Source organism: Rhineura floridana, chromosome 2, assembly GCF_030035675.1.
Source record: "Rhineura floridana isolate rRhiFlo1 chromosome 2, rRhiFlo1.hap2, whole genome shotgun sequence".
In the NCBI taxonomy this organism is placed as follows: domain Eukaryota; kingdom Metazoa; phylum Chordata; class Lepidosauria; order Squamata; family Rhineuridae; genus Rhineura; species Rhineura floridana.
Genome location: NC_084481.1, coordinates 158,524,943 through 158,548,723, shown reverse-complemented (window position 1 = coordinate 158,548,723; position 23,781 = coordinate 158,524,943). Strand labels below are relative to the sequence as shown.

At 40.3% G+C, this 23,781-nt stretch overlaps 1 protein-coding gene across 6 annotated transcripts in view; it reads right to left on the bottom strand.

Annotated features, from left to right (window-relative positions):
- Positions 1 to 23,781, bottom strand: part of FUT8 (fucosyltransferase 8) — a 169,681-nt gene that overhangs the window by 58,154 nt on the left and 87,746 nt on the right. For 5 of the 6 annotated variants that reach the window (XM_061611003.1, XM_061611005.1, XM_061611006.1 and 2 more), the window contains exons 6-7: positions 21,966 to 22,203; positions 19,958 to 20,035 (exon numbers count right to left, since the gene is read on the bottom strand). In XM_061611003.1, the coding sequence (XP_061466987.1) occupies positions 19,958 to 20,035; positions 21,966 to 22,203 (316 nt within the window). The remainder of the gene's footprint in view (positions 1 to 19,957; positions 20,036 to 21,965; positions 22,204 to 23,781) is intronic. The other variant, XM_061611007.1, reaches the window with a different exon arrangement.

Sequence of the window (23,781 nt, the reverse complement as noted above, 5' to 3'; positions counted from 1 at the left end):
CCGCTGAGAGATCAAGTAAGAATAACAAGGTTGCACTCCCCCCTGTCCTTCTCCTGATAAAGGTCATCCATCAGGGCAACCAAGGCAGATTCAGTCCCATAACCAGACCTGAACCCAGACCAGAATGGGTCAAGATAATCTCTTTCTACTGGCTACTATAAGGACAGAATATGGAGAAACTGTTTGGTTCCCAATCGGAAAGGCTGTGAGACAGGGGTGTATTTTATCACCCTATTTGTTTAATCTATATGCAGAACATATCATACGGAAAGCGGGACTGGACCAAGATGAAGGAGGTGTGAAAATCGGAGAGAAATATCAATAATTTAAGATATGCAGACGATACCATACTACAAGCAGAAACCAGTAATGATTTGAAACAAATGCTGATGAAAGTTCAAGAGGAAAGCACAAAAGCAGGATTACAGCGGAACATCAAAAAGACTAAAGTAATGACAACAGAAGATTTATGTAACTTTAAAGTTCACAATGAGGACATAGAACTTGTCAAGGATTATTAATACCTTGGCATAGTCATGAACCAAAATGGAGGCAATAGTCAAGAAATCAGAAGAAGGCTAGGACTGGAGAGGGCAGCTATGGGAGAACTAGAAAAGGTCCTCACATGCAAAGATATATCACTGAACACTAAAGTCAGGATCAGTCAGACCATGGTATTCCCGACGTCTATGTATGGATGTGAAAGTTGGACAATGAAAAAAGTGGATAAGAGAAAAATCAACTCATTTGAAAAGTGGTGTTGGAGGAAAGCTTTGCGGATACCATGGACTGCGAAAAAGACAAATGATTGGGTGTTAGAACAAATTGAACTAGAACTGTCACTAGAAGCTCAAATGATGAAACTGAGGTTATCATACTTTGGACACATCATGAGAAGTCATGATTCCCTAGAAAAGACAATAATGCTAAGAAAAACAGAAGGGAGTAGAAAAAGAGGAAGACCAAATAAGAGATGGATTGATTCCATAAAGGAAGCCATGGACCTAAACTCATAAGATCCGAACAGGGTGGTTCATGACAGATGCTATTGGAGGTCACTGATTCATAGGGTCGCCATAAGTCGTAGTCGACTTGGAGGCACATAACAACAAAATCTCTGTCATCCAAGAGTACTTGCAATTGCTGCACCACAACCCTCCCGATCACCTTCTCTAAAAAGGGAGTAGTTGTGACCGGGCGGCAGTTGTCTCAAACCAATGAGTCCGGTGTGCGCTTTTTCAGGAATGGCTGGATCACCGCCTCTTTCAGGGCATATGAGACCGCTCCCTACCGCAAATACGCATTGATCACACCCTGGATCCATTCAGTCATAACCCCTCTCAGCAAGCTTTAATAAGCCAAGAACGACAAGGGTCGAGAGGACACATTGCTGGTCACATCATCAAAAGCACATTGTTCACATCATCAGGCTGCATCAACTGAAAATGATCGCAATAAAGATGTGTTTATGGGATTTGGGGACTGGGAAAGAGAGCTGTATTGTTTGGCAAAAGTGATGCCATAGAGATTGGCAACACACGTGTGCACGCACAAACACAGATGCACACATTTGTGGAACCAGCTTTCATTTTCCTCCTGGGAGGAGAAATCTGTTTTCTTGTTTTAGGAAAAACTGTTTTTCTAAATACAGTTTGAAAAATGCTAAATGATTTAACCAGACTATAGTGGGCCAGAAAAAAAGTATGTGCATATCCTGCAGACAAGGGATCTACAATGCTGTCCTGCTTTGAAAAGTATTACATCTATAGACAGATTAAGGAATGAATTTTATTTCTATGAAGCTCGCAGAGTATAACTGAGAAGTATACAAGTCATGAGGGTATATCACTCAAGAGTGGGTACTGGACAGAATTTCCAGTGACCGAGTAAGTTTCTGTGCTCCACTCATTAATCTCCCCACAAATGCTAAGAAGTACTGTTCCCTCTATTTCATTACTATTGGTTCAGTACAATTAATCTTCAATTTAAGCCTAGAAACCAGTCATGAGCAGATTACTCACATACTCATATACTTTAAAACTTCCTTGGACTAAGGGCTAAATGGCATCTGCAATCATAGAAATTAGTTCCTGAATGAAGTTATCCAGGTAATTGGGCATGACACTGCTCTGTTTGCACATCATACCAAACTATGTTTAAATCAGGGGTGACTAACCTATGGTCCTCCAGATGTTGCTGGACTACACCTCCCATCAATACCATCCACCATTGCCAATGGTCAGGGATGATGGGAGCTGAGAAGAAGTGAAGGGACCCTTACTTGCCTCTCCCATTCCTTGGTACTTATATACTGGTTTAATTAAACTGTAGTTTGCCATTACGTCCAAAATGGGGAACAGTGGTTTAACATCAGTTTGCAAATCAGGATTTTAAACCACAGTTAAAAGATGGAAAGGAAAATTTAGAAATGCCAGTGGTATGTGATTATAATTTGCACACAAAGCACACACTGCTACAAAAAACTTTTATATTTCTATTTTGTGCGCATACATGCTTTCTTGCTTAAGGTTACATTCTATGGCACAGAGTAGGAGAAAATCTTCAGAACTAGGCATATGGAGACGGGTGTCTAAGACATGACAGACAATTGAATGGTAAGGAAAGCTTGTTTCCATCTAGAGTGAACAGGGGTCTTAGGAAGTATGAGTTCTCAACTCTCCTTTTGAGGTGAATGTGTGACTGATTTTCATTACAGTGATAATCTAGACAGAAGATTTCTTTCTTTTTGAAGTTCAAATTCAATAATTTTGTACTATAATGATATTTCAGGCACAAATTCCATATAGGTTTGCCCCAATAAACCCCTGTTAAGAATGCCATATTGAATATTTCTGGCATCACCACTTGTATATCACAGCATTGACAATTTCATAGGACTTGTCATGTTCTAGAATTATTCCCTTCATATAAGAAAAAATGGTGAATTCTCTGAGGAGTAGCAGTGGACTCTTCAGGGAGTGTCTTTGGCAGAGGAAGGAGAAATGGGTATGCTTGATCCAGGTCTGGAGTTCTAGGGGAGCCTGGACTATTTAATTTACTTGTCACATTGTCATCAGTCACTTTTTACTTCACTTAACACAACTTTTGCATACTTGAGTTTTTGAACTATCCAAATCTTTTAGAACTGCTCATTTCCCTGCCCCCCTGTAATTGCCCATTTTGAATCTGGCTACCCATTTTAGAAAGGCCAGCTTAGGGCAGTAGCTCAGAGCCTTCTCTGTTCTCACACTGGGAGCATGGGCAAGCACTTAGCTCATGCTGCAATGAGAGGACTTGTGAGTTGGTGGCAAGACTATCAGATAGGGTTGGCTTTGTGCTTACACAGTAGCTGGAATCCCCATATAGTCCTGGTACCACACGCATGCAGCTGCACTGCTGTACACACACACAAATATTTTTATTTTTTAAAGAAATCAGAAAATCAGAGGACAGCAATTCCTTCCAGGGTTCAGAAAGTCAGGTTTAGTGTATACAATTCTACAATGAACATTTTTTTTAAAAAAAAAATCTGCATGCATCCTGAGCAGTGTCTGAAAAACACAATTCAGTTAATTATCCACTCAATTAATATTCATTAATTATCATGGAACAAGTTTTAGTTTCTTTTCAAGGAACAATCAGGCCACCATTATTGAGCACTAATTGAAAAGCATTTCATTCCTCTTCATACTTAATTGCAATTATCACATCTTACTATTGTGGTAAGTTATCCTCGGAATGTTTTAACAAGAACATTAATGCAATTGCTACTGCTAGGAGTATAAGCTTAAAGCTTCTCCCTTCAATGCTTTTCAGTCACAATGGAAACATTTTTTGCTTTTCTCATGAACGTTTATAATATTCAAGCCTATTAGCACTTGGAGTCTTAACCAAATCTTAACAGTATACTTACAGGCTTACAGCACAATCCTAAATATGTTGAGTCAGAAATAAGCTTCACAGTGTTCATGGCTGCTTGCTCCCAGGTAAATGTGCACAGGATTGAGATTTAAAGTGTTTCCATGCTGGATTTCTGACTACACCAGTGGAGCTTTAAAGTAACAGAGTGCACTGCTGTTTATCTGCACGGGATCTTTTTACATACCATACTATGCCTGCTTTAGACTGTATCACCTTGAGACCTCATCTACTGCTTCCTCCTGTCATACTGAAGTAGGAAGAACAGGAAAAGCAGACATGACTTTCATGCTAAGAATTATCATTGCAGAGTGAAAAATTTCAACCAAGTTAGGAGATGCTTCCTTCCTAAGATATTCAATTGGCAACTCCTCACTAGCAGCTTAAAACTATTAATACTAACTTTTTGACACTTGTTCCTTGAAGAACAGTTGAAAAGGATTGGCTAATGAGAACAAGTTAACATGCTTGCAAATAGTTTCAGAGGTGATTCTGCCCTTTATTCCACGTACACAAAAACTAAGAATTGTGTAATAGGATTGTTACAATGTGTTGTGTTATATTTATAGTGTTGGTATGGTTTTTGTGTTGTTATATCTGCCATTTGTTATTTTCTCAAATTTATGGGTGTAATATTTCGCTTGAAATTGTTTTTGCCATTGTTTGACTTGCAGTAAGCTATTTTATATGCAGTGTGTTTTTGTTTTCCTTTTTGTACGTCGCTTTGAGTCCTATTCTTGGGAAAAAGTGTCTAACAAATCCTATTAATAAATAAATAATAATAAATAAATAAGAACATTAGAAGAGCCCTGCTGGAACAGGCCAAACTCCCATCTAGCCCAGCATCCTATTCTCACAGAGGCCAACCAGATGCCTGTGGGGAAGCCCACAAACAGGATCTGGATACAAGAGCAATCTCCCCACTCGCGATTCCCAGCAACTGGTATTCAGAGGCATACTGCCTCTAACAGTGAAGGTAGAACACAGACTTATCATCCATGGATTTGTCTAATACTCTGTTAAAGTTGGTGGCCATCACTCTTGTGGGAGTGAGTTTCACAGTGTAGTTAACTCTGTGCTGTGTGAAGTATTTCTGAATCTTCCAATATTCAGCTTCATTGGATGGCCTCATTTCCTAATATCATTAGGGAGGAAAGAAAACTTAATGTAAAAGCCTGCTGGATCAGGCCAATGGCTCATCTAATCCAGCATCCTGTTCTCACAGTGGCCAACCAGATGCCTATGGAAAGCCTGCAAGCAGGACCTCAGCACAAGAGCACTCTCCCCTCCTGCAGTTTCCAGCAACTAGTATTCAGAAGCATACTACCTCTGACCATGGAAACAGAGCATAGAAAGATAGACTTCTCTCTATCCACTTCCTACAAAACATGCATAATTATATATACCTGTATTATGTCCCCACTTACTTGCCTTTTTCCTAAGCTAAATGCACAGAAATGCATTGCATCTTCCCCTTCAAAGGTCCTTACGCGTAGTGTCCTCGCATTGGCCTCATTAGTGTATATGTAAAACTAAGATTTATTTATTTATTTGCCCCAATGTGCATCACTTTACACTGAATTGCATTTGGCATTTTACTGCCCACTCACCCAGTCTGGAAAGATCCTTTTGGAGTTCCTCGCAATCCCTTTTTGTTTTAACAACCTTGAACAATTTAGTATCATCAGCAAACCTGGCCATTTCACTGCTCACATCTAACTCTAGATCATTTATGAACAAGTTAAAAAGCACACGTCCCAATACCGATCCTTGGGGAATTCCACTTTCTACATCCTCCATTGGGAGAAATGTCCATTTATTCCTACTCTCTGCTTCCTATTTCTTAACCAGTTACTGATCCACTTCTCCCCTTATTCCATGACTGCTAAGTTTACTCAGGAGTCTTGGGTGAGGTATTGTGTCAAAAAGCTTTTTTAAAGTTCAAGTACACAACGTCAGCTAGATCACCTCTATCTATATGCTCACTGACACTCTCAAAGAACTCTAATAGGTTAGTGAGACAGAACTTACCCTTGCAGATGTCATACTGGTTCTGTTTCAGGAGACTTATTCTTCTCTGTGATCAGTACTTCTATCTTTAATAATGCTTTCCATCAGCATTACAGTTAATCGGCCTGTAATTTCCCAGAAGTGTATTTCTTTCTAAAAATTGGTGCTACATTGGGCACCTCCGATGGGGAACCTGATCTTAGCTAGGGATAATTTACATATTTTTGTTGAACATCTGCAAATTCACATTTGAGTTCTAACAACTCTAGTAGATGCCATCAGGACTCAGTGATTTGTCCATTTTTAATTTGTCCACAGGGTCTACCACTATTTGCCTCAGTTCCTCAGACTACCTTCCCAAGAAAGGTAGTCCAGCCAGAGGAATCTGCCTTACATCTTCTACTATGAAGACAGATGCAAAGCATCGAGCTTTTCTGCAACCTCCTTTAGCATACCTTTGACTCCCTTGTCGTCCAAAGATCCAACTGCCTCCCTAGCTACTCTCTTGCTACTAACGTATTTAAATTTTTTGTTGTTGTTGGTCTTTGTACGTCGCTTAGAGTGGCTGACAATTCAGCCAGATAAGCGACTAATAAGTCAAATAAAAATAAAAATTTATGTTTTTAGCAATGTGCTCCTTGAATTCTTTTTTGAATCCTTTTGGCAAAGTCTGTGCTCCTTTTTGTTCTCATTTGGGCAAAACTTCCATTTTCTGAAGGAAGCCTTCTTGTCTCTAATAGCTTGTTGACTCTGCTCATTAATCATGCTGACTTCCTTTTGGCCCTAGTGGTACCTTTCCTGATACGCAGTATACATTACAGCTGAGCTTCTATTATTGTGGTTTTGAACAACTCTGAAGAATTCTCAAGAGATCTGACCCTCTTCACTTGTTCTTTCAACTTCCTTTTTTACCAGTCCCTTCTTTTATTGCAAGTTCCTCTTTTGAAGTCAAATGTGATTGTGCTGGATTTTCATTACAATTGTCCTCCTACATATGTAATTTAATAACTCTATGGTCACCGTTTCCTATCAGGGCCCCGCTTTTCGGCAGCCCGCTTTTCGGTATTCCACTAATATGGCGGCTTTCAATTCGAGGGACCCCCACCTAAAAGCAAAACCCGCCAAAAAGCGGAACTCCGTCAATAAAATGGCGCCCAACGCCTGAAAAATGCCATAAAAGTGGAACAAGCGCCATATGAGTGGGGCCCTACTGTATATCGTGCAGCAGGTCCTGGGTATGACTTAAGATTTAATCGAGGGTCATTGCTGCTCTGGTCAGTTCCACAACCAACTGTTCCAGGGCACAGTCATTTAGGGTTTCTAGGTTACTTCTTTGTAGTAACTGGAACACACATGTATTCAGTCCATGTGAGACTAATTGAAGACATCCATTACTATAACATTTCCTGTTTTGGATGGCTCCTTAATTTTTCTCCATCTCAAGATCATCAGGGGCCTGATAATATCTCCCCAGTACTAAATTACTCTTGGGGCCCAGAGTAACCACCCGCAGCAATTGAGTGGAGTCTGCCTCTTTTGGGATTTCTAGTTTTTTGAACTCTAGGCCTTTCCCCCCCCCACATATAGAGGGACACCATCTCCAATACACCCTTCTCTGTCCTTCCTATAGAGTCTGGGTTGAGAGATAACTCTGTCTCACTGGTGTTCTTCATTCCACCAGGTTTCTGTTACGCCCTATATCTATGCTCTCCTCTAAGACTAAGCATTCCAGCTCGCCCATCTTGGCTTAGAGCTTCTAACATTAGCAGATAAACATTTACATATAGTCTCTCTCTCTAAATGTCTTTGGCACGTGAGTTTTAGCCTATGATGCTTTGGACTCCCTGAATTGCTATCACGTGCCTCTGTACTTTCACAATGTCTAGTTCTACGCCATCCCTATTTGAATGATCATAAAGGTTTTCACCCTCATTTCTGGAGAATAAATTGTTCTGAACCAGGCACCCTTAAGCTCCTGTCACCCCAATTTCCCCCTGCAATCAGTTTAAAAACTGCTCTACCTTTTTTTATCTTAAGTGGCAACCGTCTGGTTCCATCCTGTTTAAGTGGGCCCTTTTGTACCAGCCCAGCCTATCCCAAAAGGTTTCCCAACAATTAACAAATCTAAAGCCCTCCTCCCAACACCACTATGTTTTAAGACTACATAGCTGTGCCTCTCTAGTTGCACATGAAGCCAGTAGTGTAAAAGATATTACAGACAACACAACTACATTTTCCATGTCACTGGTGCCAACGTGAATCATGGCCACCAACAGCCACACACACACACACACACAACTACATTTTCCATGTCACTGGTGCCAACATGAATCATGGCCACCAACACACACACACACACACACACACACACAATCTACTAGGCTACCCAGACTTCTATGACACCCACAGCAGTGTTGTCAGCATGTCCATCAGAAATCTATACCCCTAATGATAAAATCGCCCACTACCAGGATCCCCAGCACTACAATAGGAGTTTGCTCAGCAAGAGAGAATAACTACTTGTTCCTCAAGGAGCCCCTTCTAAGGGATCATTTTCCTCTTTCTCAATGTGGTGTCCTCTGCCCCCAAAACCCTCATTCTCCATTAAGCAGGGGAGCTGTTATCCTGGGAGAGGGATGCAGTTATCATGTACCCAAAGGAGTTGTATACCAACCTCTCTGCTCTTCTCAGCTTCTCCAGGATGGCCACCTTGAGCCTCAAAGGAATGAACTTGTTCCCTTGAGGGGCAGGAGCTCGTTAAAGAAAATATGTAGGTTTGGAACAGTGGTTTACAACCAGAATAGCAAGCTCAGTACATACACTATTCTGAACATTATTCTTCTGACTAAATCACTTTTGTATAAAACCTTCTCCATATCACATTGTACATGGTAGATTTTATCCTACAACTAAGAAAAGAGATGTGGCTATTCTACTCTTTCACCATAATACACATAATGAAAATGGGGGAGGGGATCAGTTTTGCCTATAGAACTCTTTTCAATCCCTATCTTTTCATTCAATCCTTTAGAACACTGGAGTATTTCATTATAATATGATGTTGCAGAATTCTAGTTAGTTCATTCATGCTTCCTTGTGGCCGTTAAAAGTTTTATCAGGTCATACATTTCTTTCTCTATAGCATTTGTTAAAAAAGAAAAAAGAGGTAGTTATGGTACCTATTTTGGATGGGTATTTGGAGAATCAAATCTTGCTGATCTTGTGTATGTCTTACATATACTTTCTGCCCATATAGAATTGATGATCTCAAGCAGTTGATCACCTACTATTTAAGAATCTGAGATATTCTAAATGTTAATTTTAAAGAAGCTGGGTGGGAGTTACATGCTGTTTAGGATGAGATCCAATGCAGCATGAGTAGGCATCTGCTCATGCAACAGCACATCTCATTCCTCTCCTCCCCCCGTACACCCCCAAATCTGTTCTGGAGAGTTGGAGACCCTCCAAAGCAGATTTTGGGAGAAGAAACTGGAAATCCAATTGTGCAAGCAGATTTCTATTGCACAAGAGGGCAGACATCATTGGATATTGCCCTTAGAGTTTTAAGTTGAAAACATGAATTCAAAAGGCATATTATCTCCCCAAAAGATATTTGAGCATTCAAAGCATTTTACACATCAAAAAGTAACTCTGCAAAGCAGGTCAGTTTTATCCCACGTACAGCTAGATGATCGAAGCTGAGAGTGTGGGGCTTGACCAAGATTCATAACTCTCAGCCACTATGCTACAGTAACTCCTAGAGAGTCAAAGGTTGAAATAGGATTTTAAATGTATCACTAGTGAAATACCTATCAGGATCATACCTAGGTGGCAGGGAAGGGAGAAGTCTATTTCTCATTCTCACATTCAAGAAAGTACTGGGTTGTAAAGAAGCAAGACTGAGCCTAGAGAAATTGGACCGCTCCCACCATTTGTTCACCCAGCAACAGCCAGAATGATGTGAGGAGATCCAGAAGATCTGCATTGCCCACAAAGAGCTAACTAGACTTCTGGTGCAGAGTGAGCAGGCTTTGTTCTTAATAAGCAAGCTGAGGGAATGCATAAGCAAGACACATAAACAAGCACGTAAATCTTCTCACTTGCACTCAACTTCCTTCCACCCACAACCTTCCAAACCCAGCTTAATATGGAAACAATGTATTGTGGATGGCAGAACAACAGTCAACTTAGAGAAGTCAAGAATACCAGCGTTTGGCGGATAAGGCATTATAAGAACCACACACACATAAACTGGACTCAAATTAGTCTTAACCATATCAAAATCAATATATGTGTAAATTCCATCTCCTGTGAGACACATTAGTTATTTATTTTAGCTCAAAGGCAATCAGCCTGTCCACTGGAAAGATTATATGCTCCTGGTGGTTTCCAGAATTATCGACAACCCCATATTCCATAGTTTTAAGACTATGGACTGTAGCACAACCATAATCTCAGACATGTTTTGCTTGTTGTAAAGTTACCAATAAGCTAATTTCAGTTTTGTTGCTATAACCCAGCAGTCAAAGTACAGTACACTACTATTTGAATGAGAAAACACAGTATATTTCTCCAGACCATTGTTGAAAACACCAGCATACAAAAGCAAGAAAATGCTCTACTAAGACTTCTCTTATAACATATTATTTCTATAATTGCTTTTGGAACGCACTCAATTCTTTGCTTCATTACCCCTGCCTAGTAGACCTTTCTAATCATTTATTTTTTTCAGCAACAATGCATTTGTTCCAAATATTCCTCCATAATGTTCATTTTTTATTACCAATGCCATCCTTTCAAAAGGAATGCCTTTGACTTGATGTTTTAGATTAAAAATACATTCCCTGTATATCCCAGAACATCAGTTCAGAGCACCACTAGTGTACAAGAGAAATATCTAAATTCTATCCTCCTGTTGTTTGGGCTGGGGATAGTCAATCCTTCAGAAATTCTAAAGTAATATGGTATAATACAAGCATCAGACCATGTGGCATTCACATTCACACCACAATAGTCTCTAGTAAAACATTTTTTCAGATTTTTTTAGGTGCTTCAAAAAAATTACTAAAGCTGTTTCAAGAGGCAATAATGGTACAAAATAAATGACCACACCACAGGAAAAGTCATGCCCATCATACAAACTTCAGTCCTCTGAAAACACTATTGTCTGCTTTCAGTCTTAGGAATCAGTTTGTGTCACAGCACAGTAGTTGCTAGGCAATCTGATTGTTCATAAATATGTTTATGCTGCTTCTTCACAGGGAGGTAGAGAGCCAGTGTGGTGTAGTGGTTACGGTGTTGGACTACGACCTGGGAGACCAGGGTTCGAATCCCCACACAGCCATGAAGCTCACTGGGTGACCTTGGGCCAGTCACTGCCTCTGAGCCTCAGAGGAAGGCAATGGTGAACCCCCTCTGAATACCACTTACCATGAAAACCCTATTCATAGGGTCGCCATAAGTTAAAATCAACTTGAAGGCAGTCCATTTCCATTTTCACAGGGAGGTACTCAAGGAAGAGAACAGTAGTAATGATTTGTACCTATGCTGCTGTGAATGATTTAATTGTATAAGAAATAAAGAACATTCCTCACTGTACTCTTCTCCCATTTACAAGGACAACTGTACCAATGAACAAAACAAACAAAATTGTTTTAATAAACAAAGAAAACTGCAAATGCAACATCACAAGTCCCTCTCTTCTCCCTTTTTATTAGAATGTCAAAAGAAAATAATTTGACATGTACACACAGTATCAATCTACTCAAGGGACATATCCATGGGCAATTTTGACAGGTGGGACATAGATGCAAAGTTGAAGGTACGGCTTGAATTCAAGCCAGGGATGTAAAGAATTTACATTTACAGTCAAAGAGCAGGCAACATTTCTGTTATCTCCAGTTTTAGTACTGTGGTATCACAGCATTACGACTGGAGATAACACTCTGCTTGCTATTTACCAGTGTAAATGTGTGTACTGCCTTCAAGTCGATTCGACTTATGGCGACCCTATGAATAGGGTTTTCATGAGGCTGAGAGGCAGTGACTACCCCAAGGTCACCCAATGAGCTTCATGGCTATGTGGGGATTCGAACCCTGGTCTCCCAGGTCATAGTCCAACAGGCAGAAGTGTATCTCTGATGTTAGTAGTAAGCATCACAGCACTAAGGTTGGTGAGAATAGATCCCTGATCTCTGACCATAGCACTGAGATTGGTTATAATAGATCTCTGCACCTGACAACATATGACAGATTCAAGTCCATATGATGTCAGGTGACAAGGGGATGTGATTTGCCCAAAATGGCCTGATCACTGATCTACATGAAGGGCTTTCATAAAGTGTTTCTCTTAATTATCATTTATGTACATAGTACTGACATCTAGCACCAGATATAAGTAACCCTGACCTTTCAAGTCCAAAAGGTTCATTCTGACACATTATGACATCAGTGAAAAGACCAGAGATAAAACCCAACAGCCATTTTGATTTATCTCTAGCATGTAGGCTGGGAAAGTTAGAGGGTTATGTGTGATTATAACACTCCAACTTTCCCAGCCTGTAGTACTTCATATATCAGGTTAACAGGCAACCCATAATAGAATGAGACTTTTATTTCTGTGAGAAGATCTTGGAAGGTCAACATTCTGAAATTAAGGAGTCAGCTCCAAGGGAGGAGCTACCCAGAAGCAATTAGGAACAATGCCATTTTTCCTGCCTTCAAGTAATTGGTGGATGGCAGTCCTAATGCCCACTCAAGTACACCTACATCATGTGTCTCTAGATATCTTGTAAACCACTATTCAACATTAGCCGACTTTCCTCTGTAGAAGAATGCATTCTTTACTTCTTTTACTTGAATGGAGGTGTTCAAAATCCCTGAACTTTCTTGGTACTTTTCAACATAAACTTTTTAAATATACACTGCCCATCCAGATCCCACAACAGTTAGGGATAATGATGCATTAATTTCTACTGGAATAGTCTTATATTGTTCTGTTTTCTGCCCTTCACCTAATAATCCCCACCACTAATCTTTTGTCCTATTCTGTACAGCTGCACTCAGAATAGATTATTCAGAGATCTACAATGAATTTCAAGATCTGATGCAAAATGTTCATTCTATATGGGAATCAGGAGGTTACTCTTCTCTCACTTAATTTACTCAACTTCATATGAAACGAGCTTAAATATCTTTGCCTCTCCATTTCTTCTCCTCTTTCCTCTCACCCTCATCTCAACACACAGTGCTAAACTATGCATTAATTTACTTATTTTGGGGCAAAATCCAACTTCATGCAAGGGCTTTCATTCTTTCTCCCTACACCTTCCACCTACTTGGAGAATCCCCCAACAGAACAGGGCAAAATCCCCCAAATTACCTACAATTTTCAATCCAAGCTCACTTCCAGTACATGAATTCAGCTGTAGAGGGAAGGAGTGTTGGAAGGGAAGTATCTGCTGGGTGGTAATCCACAGGTACAAGGAGGGTTCAGCACACCCATCTATGCACTTCTTTTGTTCTAAAACTCAGATTCCCACCCACCATTTTATTTATTTAAAATAATCTCTATCCTACTCTTCCTGCCTAAGCATATCAGAGCAGCAAACATTTAAAAAATGATAGCAACAAACAACCACAGCACACTATAGTATCTGTCAGCTCAAAGGCCTGGTTAAAAGGAGTTTAACTGGCCTCCTAAACACAAGCAATTAAAGAGCCATTCATCATTAGGTGTGACCATAAACTGTCTGCTAGGATTAAAATTTAGATGATAAAATGGCATGCAGGTGGCTCTAAATTGTAGAAAGAGTCAACTAGATAACAGTGTTAACAGCATGCAAATGGGATTGCCAACCTGGTGCCCATGGCCACCATGGCACCCACAAAAGCCTTCATTGTCACCCACAGACAGAGGCCCCAGACTCAGAGCATTCATAAAAAAAAACCTCTAAGCTCCCGCCCCTGAAAAAAAAGCATGAAGCAAAATGTGCAGGTAACCTTCTAAGCCATTTCTGTGAAATGAGCTTGTCTGGCTGCTCCCGCCTATCAGTGTTTTTACCAAAAAGTTTTTACTCAGTCCCTCAGCAATCAGCTAGCCCTACAATGGCCCAAGGGTGGGTGATGAAAATCTAAAGAGGCTTGGCCATGCTTATATAGCTTCACAGACTCTGCCCCCACCTAGTGATGGCATGGTGTGCATCTGCACATGATTGCAAAGCATGTCCTGCCTCCATCCAGGCAGACTGGCCACACCTCGTCCCAACCAGAACCCCATTGGGATGAGCAGGTGAAATGCTTTATTTTAGAAATGCTGATAGACACATTTGTCTTACTGGCTGCTTTATCAATTAAAGTTCATCGGTAGATTCATCTAAGCGTTAACTGTTGTCCTTGTAATATCCCTAGAAATACCAGCTTGAACTTCATAGGAACAATCCCAAGATTCTTTGCCAAAGAATAAAAGGGGTGGGGGTGGGGTTGTTTATTAAATACTGAAGGATTATTGTGAAATGCCCTATTAAAATTCATGCTATTTCCCTTAATACCAGCAGTGATTTAATTAGTCTCTGAAATGCACACAAATGGCTAGCTTACATACATAGGAAAGGCAGCAACAGTGGTGCTTAAAAATAAACATCTTCTTAATACACAGATAAACTGCTTAATTATTTTCACACTAGGCAACTATATAAATTGTTTCAGCCATCACAAGCTTTGAAAATATTAAAATAATTACTAATAAAAATAATTAACATTTCTCAACAGGGATAATTTTGTTCAGTAAAATAAAGATAAATGCACTACACTGCTTGAAAGGAACAAACAATTTAGTAACTGCTATTTAATGTCATTGACTGCAAGTTATGACAATGAAAGAGCAGTGCATGAGGAATATAAATACTAAAAAAGAATACTTTAACAGAGTTCTGAATTTTTTCCTTTGCATACTTATTAGAATGAATCTCTTGTCTACATGGTAACTATAAAGGGAAAACTAATGGGATGCGTATTGGCATAGATATGCTGTTTCTTGCATTATATAAGTTAGAAAATTTTATTACTTTGGAGAAACAGGTAGGAGGGTTACTATATTTGAATATCAACATTTCACTTTCAGAACGCAGGAATATTCAGTTCCCCCCCCTCAATTTTTGAGGTTTTCCTTACAGAGAAGTTTTTGAGTGACAAGAGCTGGCAAAAAATTCTATAAATTCTATAAATACATTCAAAGCAGGAGACCATCTAGGGAGGCGATTGGACCCTTGGATGATAAGGGAGTCAAAGGTGTACTAAAGAACGATAAAGAGATTGCAGAGAAGCTAAATGAATTCTTTGCATCTGTCTTCACAGTGGAAGATATAGGGCAGATCCCTGAACCTGAACTAACATTTGCAGGAAGGGATTCTGAGGAACTGAGACAAATAGTGTTAACAAGAGAGGAAGTTCTAGGCTTAATAGACAATATAAAAACTGACAAATCACCGGGCCCGGATGGCATCCACCCGAGAGTTCTCAAAGAACTCAAAGGGGAAATTGCTGATCTGCTAACTAAAATATGTAACTTGTCCCTCGGATCCTCCTCCGTGCCTGAGGACTGGAAAGTGGCAAATATAACGCCAATCTTCAAAAAGGGATCCAGAGGGCATCCCGGAAATTACAGGCCAGTTAGCTTAACTTCTGTCCCTGGAAAACTGGTAGAAAGTATGATTAAAGCTAGATTAACTAAGCAGATAGAAGAGCAAGCCTTGCTGAAGCAGAGCCAGCATGCTTCTGCAAGGGAAAGTCCTGTCTCAGTAACCTATTAGAATTCTTTGAGAGTGTCAACAAGCATATAGATAGAGGTGATCCAGTGGACATAGTGTATTTAGACTTTCAAAAAGCGTTTGACAAGGTACCTCACCAAAGGCTTCTGAGGAAGCTTAGCAGTCATGAAATAAGAGGAGAGGTCCTCTTGTGGATAAGGAATTGGTTAAGAAGCAGAAAGCAGAGAGTAGGAATAAACGGACAGTTCTCCCAATGGAGGGCTGTAGAAAGTGGAGTCCCTCAAGGATCGGTATTGGGACCTGTACTTTTCAACTTGTTCATTAATGACCTAGAATTAGGAGTGAGCAGTGAAGTGGCCAAGTTTGCTGACGACACTAAATTGTTCAGGGTTGTTAAAACAAAAAGGGATTGCGAAGAGCTCCAAAAAGACCTCTCCAAACTGAGTGAATGGGCGGAAAAATGGCAAATGCAATTCAATATAAACAAGTGTAAAATTATGCATATTGGAGCAAAAAATCTGAATTTCACATATACGCTCATGGGGTCTGAACTGGCGGTGACCGACCAGGAGAGAGACCTGGGGGTTGTAGTGGACAGCACGATGAAAATGTCGACCCAGTGTGCGGCAGCTGTGAAAAAGGCAAATTCCATGCTAGGGATAATTAGGAAAGGTATTGAAAATAAAACAGCCGATATCATAATGCCGTTGTATAAATCTATGGTGCGGCCGCATTTGGAATACTGTGTACAGTTCTGGTCGCCTCATCTCAAAAAGGATATTATAGAGTTGGAAAAGGTTCAGAAGAGGGCAACCAGGACTCCCTTATGAGGAAAGGTTGCAGCATTTGGGGCTTTTCAGTTTAGAGAAAAGGCAGGTCAGAGGAGACATGACAGAAGTGTATAAAATTATGCATGGCATTGAGAAAGTGGATAGAGAAAAGTTTTTCTCCCTCTCTCATAATACTAGAACTCGTGGACATTCAAAGAAGCTGAATGTTGGAAGATTCAGGACAGACAAAAGGAAGTACTTCTTTACTCAGCGCATAGTTAAACTATGGAATTTGCTCCCACAAGATGCAGTAATGGCCACCAGCTTGGATGGCTTTAAAAGAAGATTAGACAAATTCATGGAGGACAGGGCTATCAATGGCTACTAGCCGTGATGGCTGTGCTCTGCCACCCTAGTCAGAGGCAGCATGCTTCTGAAAACCAGTTGCTGGAAGCCTCAGGAGGGGAGAGTGTTCTTGCACTCGGGTCCTGCTTGCAGGCTTCCCCCAGGCACCTGGTTGGCCACTGTGAGAACAGGATGCTGGACTAGATGGGCCACTGGCCTAATCCAGCAGGCTCTTCTTATGTTCTTAACAGGAAAATCTCTTTAATGAAAAAGGAAAACACACTTTAAAAATACCCCCTGTTCTGCCAACAACTCTACCCACATTGCAGGACAGGAGATGGTGGAACTCTACACCCAATCACACCAACACCCATATACAAACTCCAGACAGGAATCCTAAAGCACAAAATGACAGTCCCATGCTATGTGCACTCTCTCTTAATAGCTTCATGTTGTGTACACTTGGAGCTCACAAGGGGGAAGAAAGAGCACTTTGTACAAACAGCCTGACCTCAGAAACCATATAGGAAGCTGAGCCCATTGCTAACACTTTTATTTATTATTTGATTTATATCCCGCCCTTCCTCCCAGCAGGAGCCCAGAGGAGCACTTTTCTCCGTGCCTCCAGACGGAAGTACCCAACAGCAATCTTTACTGTACTCCAACAACTGAGAGTGCAAGTACAAAGCACCGCACAGAGGTAAGAGAGAAAAGGCAGAATCCATACTATAAAGTGTAATTGTGACAACTGTTTCTCATGTCTCCCCTTCTCACTTCGCTATATGTGAAAACTACTGGAGTGACTACTGGGCAACCCCCTCCCTCACATTTTTTACTTGACTGTCATTGATCAAGTGTCACTCTGCCCCATGTGTTGCTTCTTTGTGTTATGGTGGGAGGAAGAGATCCCTATCTACCATCCCCTAGCAAATTTGGTTTCATTGATGATCCATTCCTGCCTGCTGTTATGTCTGAGTGAATGTTTGCAGAGTGGGTTCAAGTCCTGGCAGCTCCTTCTCTTTTGCCCAACATGACTGCTACTGAACAAGCATGCAAAAATGAGCCCTTGTGGGGCTAGAACTCTAGTTCCTCAACATCATGGCCTCTTTGGCGAGCTACTGGAGATCGCCATGGTCAGTATGTGGTTGTGGCTTCTCTTGTTGCTTGTCCTGATCCTTCCCTTTTCCTGCTTGGTGAAAAAGACACTCTTTTTCCCCTGCTCCACGGGTCTTGTACCTTCTCCCAGGAAGAGTTGTGTCTCCTCTCTCTGTCAAGCCTTCTCCCAAGGGAGCTATTTGAATGCTGTAATAGATGGATTCCCCTTTATTTCTTATGTGTTGTGATCAAAAACACAACACAATGAATAAGGCAAAAAAAAAACCTTTTCTGTACACGGAATTACAGTAGGGCCCTACTCATACGGCGGGTTACGTCCCGGACCCCCACTGTAAAGCGAAAACTGCTGTAAAGTGGAACCCATTGAATAGAATGGTGCACGATGCCTGAAAACCGCCATAAAAGCGGAACAAGTCCCGTATGAGTGGGGCTTTAGTCTAATTGCGTCTAATTGAGACCGCTGTAGTAGCGAATCGCTGTAAAGCGAAGCGCCTTAAAGCGGGGCCCTACTGTATGTTTTATCCGCTCCTGGTTGTAGTTTATAGTTTGCAAATTAATTTAGCTTAGCTCTGTTTGGTTTCTTCTTTCTCTTCTTTTTTCCCTCTCTTCCCAAGAAAAAAAAGAAAAAGGTGAAATTCTTCTCCTTTTTTAATTTAATTTGTTCTAGTTGGATCTTAATGAACTGTAATACAAAAATAATAAAAGAAATTTGAAATTCAGCAAAAAAAACACAACAGGAGGAAACTGAACCTCTGTGTGCAGGGATGCCTGAGACTCTTGGTTGCTCATGTTTTCCTGCTCATACAATGACGACTTACAGAGTAGAAGGTGCTGCTATATCAGATGTGGGAGGTTGTATGTTTGGGGGACATCATAACAGGGGTGTCTTCCTGTCACCATGAGAGGATTAGCTCCTTCTGTGTCTGGACATTGCCACATCACCTCTGGCCCATGACTGGCAGGCACTGGCATTGTTTCTATGGAAGGTGGGGAGTGGCTATCATTTCTGCTCTGTTCAGAATGGTGCATTTCCTCCCTCCCTCCTGTTCTGGGCTGAATGAGTACAGGATACAATTGATGTTGTGCTGGGATCTCTCTCCCTCCAGTGTAATTGTTGCATAGAATTGATCTGCTCATTAGGTTATTGTTGACTGATTCTTAGTGCAAAAAATAAAATGCACCTCTGGTTGCACCAAATGCTACAGAAACAGAATACAGAACTGAACTAACTGCTAGCTTTTACTATTTTTAGAGTGAGAGCAACTAGACTTCTCTGTTCCTGAGGTTTTTTGATGCAACTTCAGGCTCTTTTACACCAAGCACAAGCAAATCAAATTAATTTCACATTCCATCTTAAGACTATTACAAGCCCTCTAATATAATTTAATCACCAGCTCGATTAGAGGAGCATTGTCCAGTCCAGTAAAGATCTGCTCTCTAACTGTGTACCTGTTTGAATGACGCAATTTATAATAGAGAGCTTCTAAGGTATTTGCAACTTCTGTATTCAGGTCTAGCATTTTAGATACAAGAAATGTTCAATTAAAAGTAAAATTCATAGTGAGAACTATTACTGAGATGCTCTGTCCAGGTGACCCTCTGCACATTCCCTGGAACTTTAACTTCAATCAGTAAGTGACTGTGCAATGAATACAGACTTACTGCAAATGTACAGAAGAAGAAAACCTGAGTGTACACTGGCTGCCCTCACTGAAAGATTACTTGTTCTCAAGGGATTGAGAGGCGCAAGAACTCCATATGTACACTAATGCCTAATTTTACACCTGATCATCTGCCAACTGCAAATGTAAGCTCAAGCTTCTATTTGGTCTTGGTCTTGGCAAGAATAGAAGCCTCCTTCCAACTGGCACTGCCCCAAATCGCTAACAAACAAATCAACAACAAGAGGGAAATGTTATCATTCTGAAATTATGAATTCAGTAAAGCTGTCTTTTGTATGTTATTCAGCCACTTCAAATAATCTTTAAAATAAATGAATGTATCACACACCCATATTTGTGTAATGGCTACCTTTACATGTGATGTCGCTTTTCAGCTGGTGGATCCTGCAGTCTAATTCTGAGAGTCGAATCGAACCTGAAACCGAACCTGAAAATTGTTTCAGAGAGCATTGTTTCAGAGAACCAGCTGAAACCAACTCTAAAGTATGCCAGGTGCCTTGAACCCAATATGAGCCTCTGAAAACAAACCAGTAACTGGTTCAAAGTAAGTAGTTCAATATCAGGTGCTTAAGTAGTATAAAAAGGCCTTTCTTGCTTCAATGTTTAAGATAGACTGAAAGACCGCCTTCTATGGGTCAAACTATACACGCTGTTAGTCGTGTAGTTCTGCCCTTAAGTGCAGGGGGGTGTTTGGACAAATAGCATGGGGGCCCAAACCACATTGGAACCCTAATGTGTGAAGAACTGAGGTTTAGCACTTCCACCATCTCCATTGTGGACCTGATATGGATCAGGGACCCTACACCTGCAGCTTATATTGCCAGAGAAGGCCCTTTTTTAGGAATGCAAATTTCAGGTGTTGAGATCTAGATCAGGCCGCAGTGGTGGTGGGGTGTTAGAACCCCTCCCTCCCCTACCACGATCCCAATATGGTTTGGGCCCCAACACCGGCTATATGTTTGTGTCTTTTTTTAAACTGCTCATATGGATGAAGCTACGTGACTAACATAATTGTATAGTTTGACCCTGAATAAGAAAGGAGGAACTAGCCAGGGTTCTAGAACTGGTACTTCTCTGTTTCTCTGTCTAATAGAAACAAAAAACTACAATTCATCTAACTAAAACAGGCTAAACTGGATATCTTGTATACATCTTATATTCAGTGGAATGATTTTCAGTCAAACATCTGGTAGTTTAGATGATAACCCTGTGCTACTTTTTGAACAAAAAAACCCAAGGAGAGAAGAAATTTCATCACAACTAGGTCTACAAATATTCTGGTTTCTTCATAGATGATTTTATCAACAAGACTCATCTGCCTAGAAGCAAAAATATGGAGGAGGCACAACAAAATTAGATCTGAACAAAGATCAAATAACTAAGATGTATAGGCATTGTATCTCTAATATATTTATAAATATTTACTACAACTGTAAAATCATAGAATAGTAGAGTTAGAAATGGCTGATATTCCTACAGTTACCTCTTAAATTGTTTTTATTTAAATAGCTAACAGCTTATTTCTTTCATACAATAAATGACCCTTGTTTTGATACACATGCATGCAGAAATGTTCTGCCCATGGCCTTTGGATGCCAGAAAACACACCCAATATAGCTATTTAATTAGAATGAGAATAAAGGTTAAAGGTGAACCTAGATACTGTTGATAACATGACAGGCTATCAGCAAGACAATATTCACAGAAAACATATGTCTTATTTTCAAATGATGAAAGCAAAAAAATAGACAAGGAATTTCCCAGTTCATCTAATGAGCCAGAGTTTGAGCACTGCACTATATGGCCCTTGAGTCTTATCCCCTAAGAAAACAGTTACAAAATCTCTCTATACTGTACTTTTTACTTGTAGATTATATAATTACTAACAGCAGCAGAATATAATCCAGAATACAAAATCAAAATTGCTCATGCAGTGGAACTTCCCCTTCCTTTCTTCTGCAGTGCTCCTTCCTATCTGCTCCAGAGAGTCCACCAACCGTCTGGAACAGATTGTGGGGGGAAGGGTACATGGGGAGGAGAAGAAGGGAAGATTTGTTGTACAGGGAGAAGTCCATTCACACAGAGACACAGTTGGATACAATCCTCTATGTTTGAGCACCTGAAGCAAAACATCAGATCAAACAGTTAAATATGAGGCAATTTGGGGGAATTCCAAAACTGTTTGACAGTATTCATTTTTCTTTTCTCAATTGTTTTTCTTTGTTTCATAACAGAAATTGTCTTCCCTCTACAGTGGAAAGGCAGATTGTGTCCGAAGTGTTCTTTGGAACTGAAACATTACCAGATTTCTCTTAACATGCAAGAAAGAAAAATAACTGTAACTCAATGAGACTAACCTGACCAGTGCCCAGTAGTACTTCCTGATCTGTCAGTGCATGTCTCACTCACTGGCCTGAAAACAGTGTCCCAGCCTCCAGTAGCATATCGCCAGTTCTGAGACTCCAAAATTAGTGTTCTTTGAGTACCATATGCAATCATGAAGCAGTAGACTACATGATGAAGTTGACAACCATAACCACAGCCTTTGTTGATATTACAAACTAGTTTCTTGGCTTTGCTGCAATCCTTAGGGTTCTATAAATGAGAAAGCAGACATGAAGACATTACAGACATAAAAGAAATATTGTTTTCTCAGAACAAATGAGAGATCTAAATTGTAAAGAATTCTTGATAATGCATATGTAAATACAGGAACAAACAATATTTTATGCAGATTCTTGGCAGTGAAAACAAAATGTTATTGCACATACTTCACTAACCTAGTATTAAATGAAAGGCTTTTATGATTTTAAATTACTGTTTCATTTCTGAATCTATCAGAATTATAACATTTGGTCTCAATATTCACATGCAACCAGCATTGCTCTGGAAGTGGAATGTTCTCCATTTCAGCTGGCTATGTTCTAAATGTGCTACCTTGCTTCAGTGAACATGCATACCTTCTCCCCACCCACGCCACTGCAATTCTGCCTATAGAGTTAACACTACTCAAATGTTAATTGTCTGTATGTTAATTTTTGTATATCAAGTACAAAGAAAACAGGTGTATGAATAAAAGGACAAGTTCAGGAGAAAATAGAGCTTTGTGGCTTAAAAACTAACGAATTTATTATCTGTTAGTCCCTAAAGGGTAATAAGATTCCACTGTTTTTGGTGTAACAAGTTTACAGCTGGCAACCCCTCTGGAGATTGTTAGAATGGAAAGTCCAGGAGGAGAACAAAACACACAAGCACATACTAAAATAGACACACAGATGAAGCATAAGAACATTTGAAATTATTCTAAGAGGCACATCAAGATTTTTTAAAGGGACGTTAAGGACCTGATGTTTAAGAGAGGGTATTGACAGAGTTTGTGGTACAACATGATTTGAGAATCAATATAATCAAAGAGGGAATTGGATCAAGGAGTCCCATATTAAAAGTCCCTACCCAATAGTGCTGAAAGTCGTCTGGAAAGAACGTTTGGCTTGAGCTTGGGGAGAGGGCAAAATTCAGTTCCTCTAAATGGAAGTGATTTTCTTCTCTTCCCCTCCCTACAATGGCAAGGATTCTCTCAGTAGCCACTGGTAGCATTATTTTACCCAGAATGCTTAGAAACAGCATTGTTCTGGAACACTGGGGAGCAGGGAGATGGTGGCTATTGGCTAAAATATAAGGGGAGGGAAAGGAACATGGCACCACTTTTGCCATAAGTTATGTGCACAATGAACTTTTTCAAGACTCCCCCACCCCAATTCCCAAAATGCACTACCTGTGAATGGGTCAGCATTACCATCCAGTCATGAGGCCCAATGACTGACTTTGAGCAGTTACCATCTCTCGGCCTACCCAAAGCACTGCTATGAGAATAAAATAGAATAACCAATTGTAAGATTTTCAGGGGGGCAATATAAACAGAGTATTAAATAAGGCAAGCTAATAGCAAAGCAAATACAGCCAGCACTAAGAAAAGAAAGTCTGGTTGATTCAGCTTAGTCATGGACTTCTTGTCCTTTCCAATTCTTCCTGGGTGAAACTTTCAAACCCAACTGTCCATTTAACATTTATCTGCTTCTCCTGCACCACTTTCTCTATTGCCTATAGACTGTTTCCTCACAGGCATGTGGCACTTTGCCTTTGCAATCCTCCTTTTACTGCCCATTCCATCCC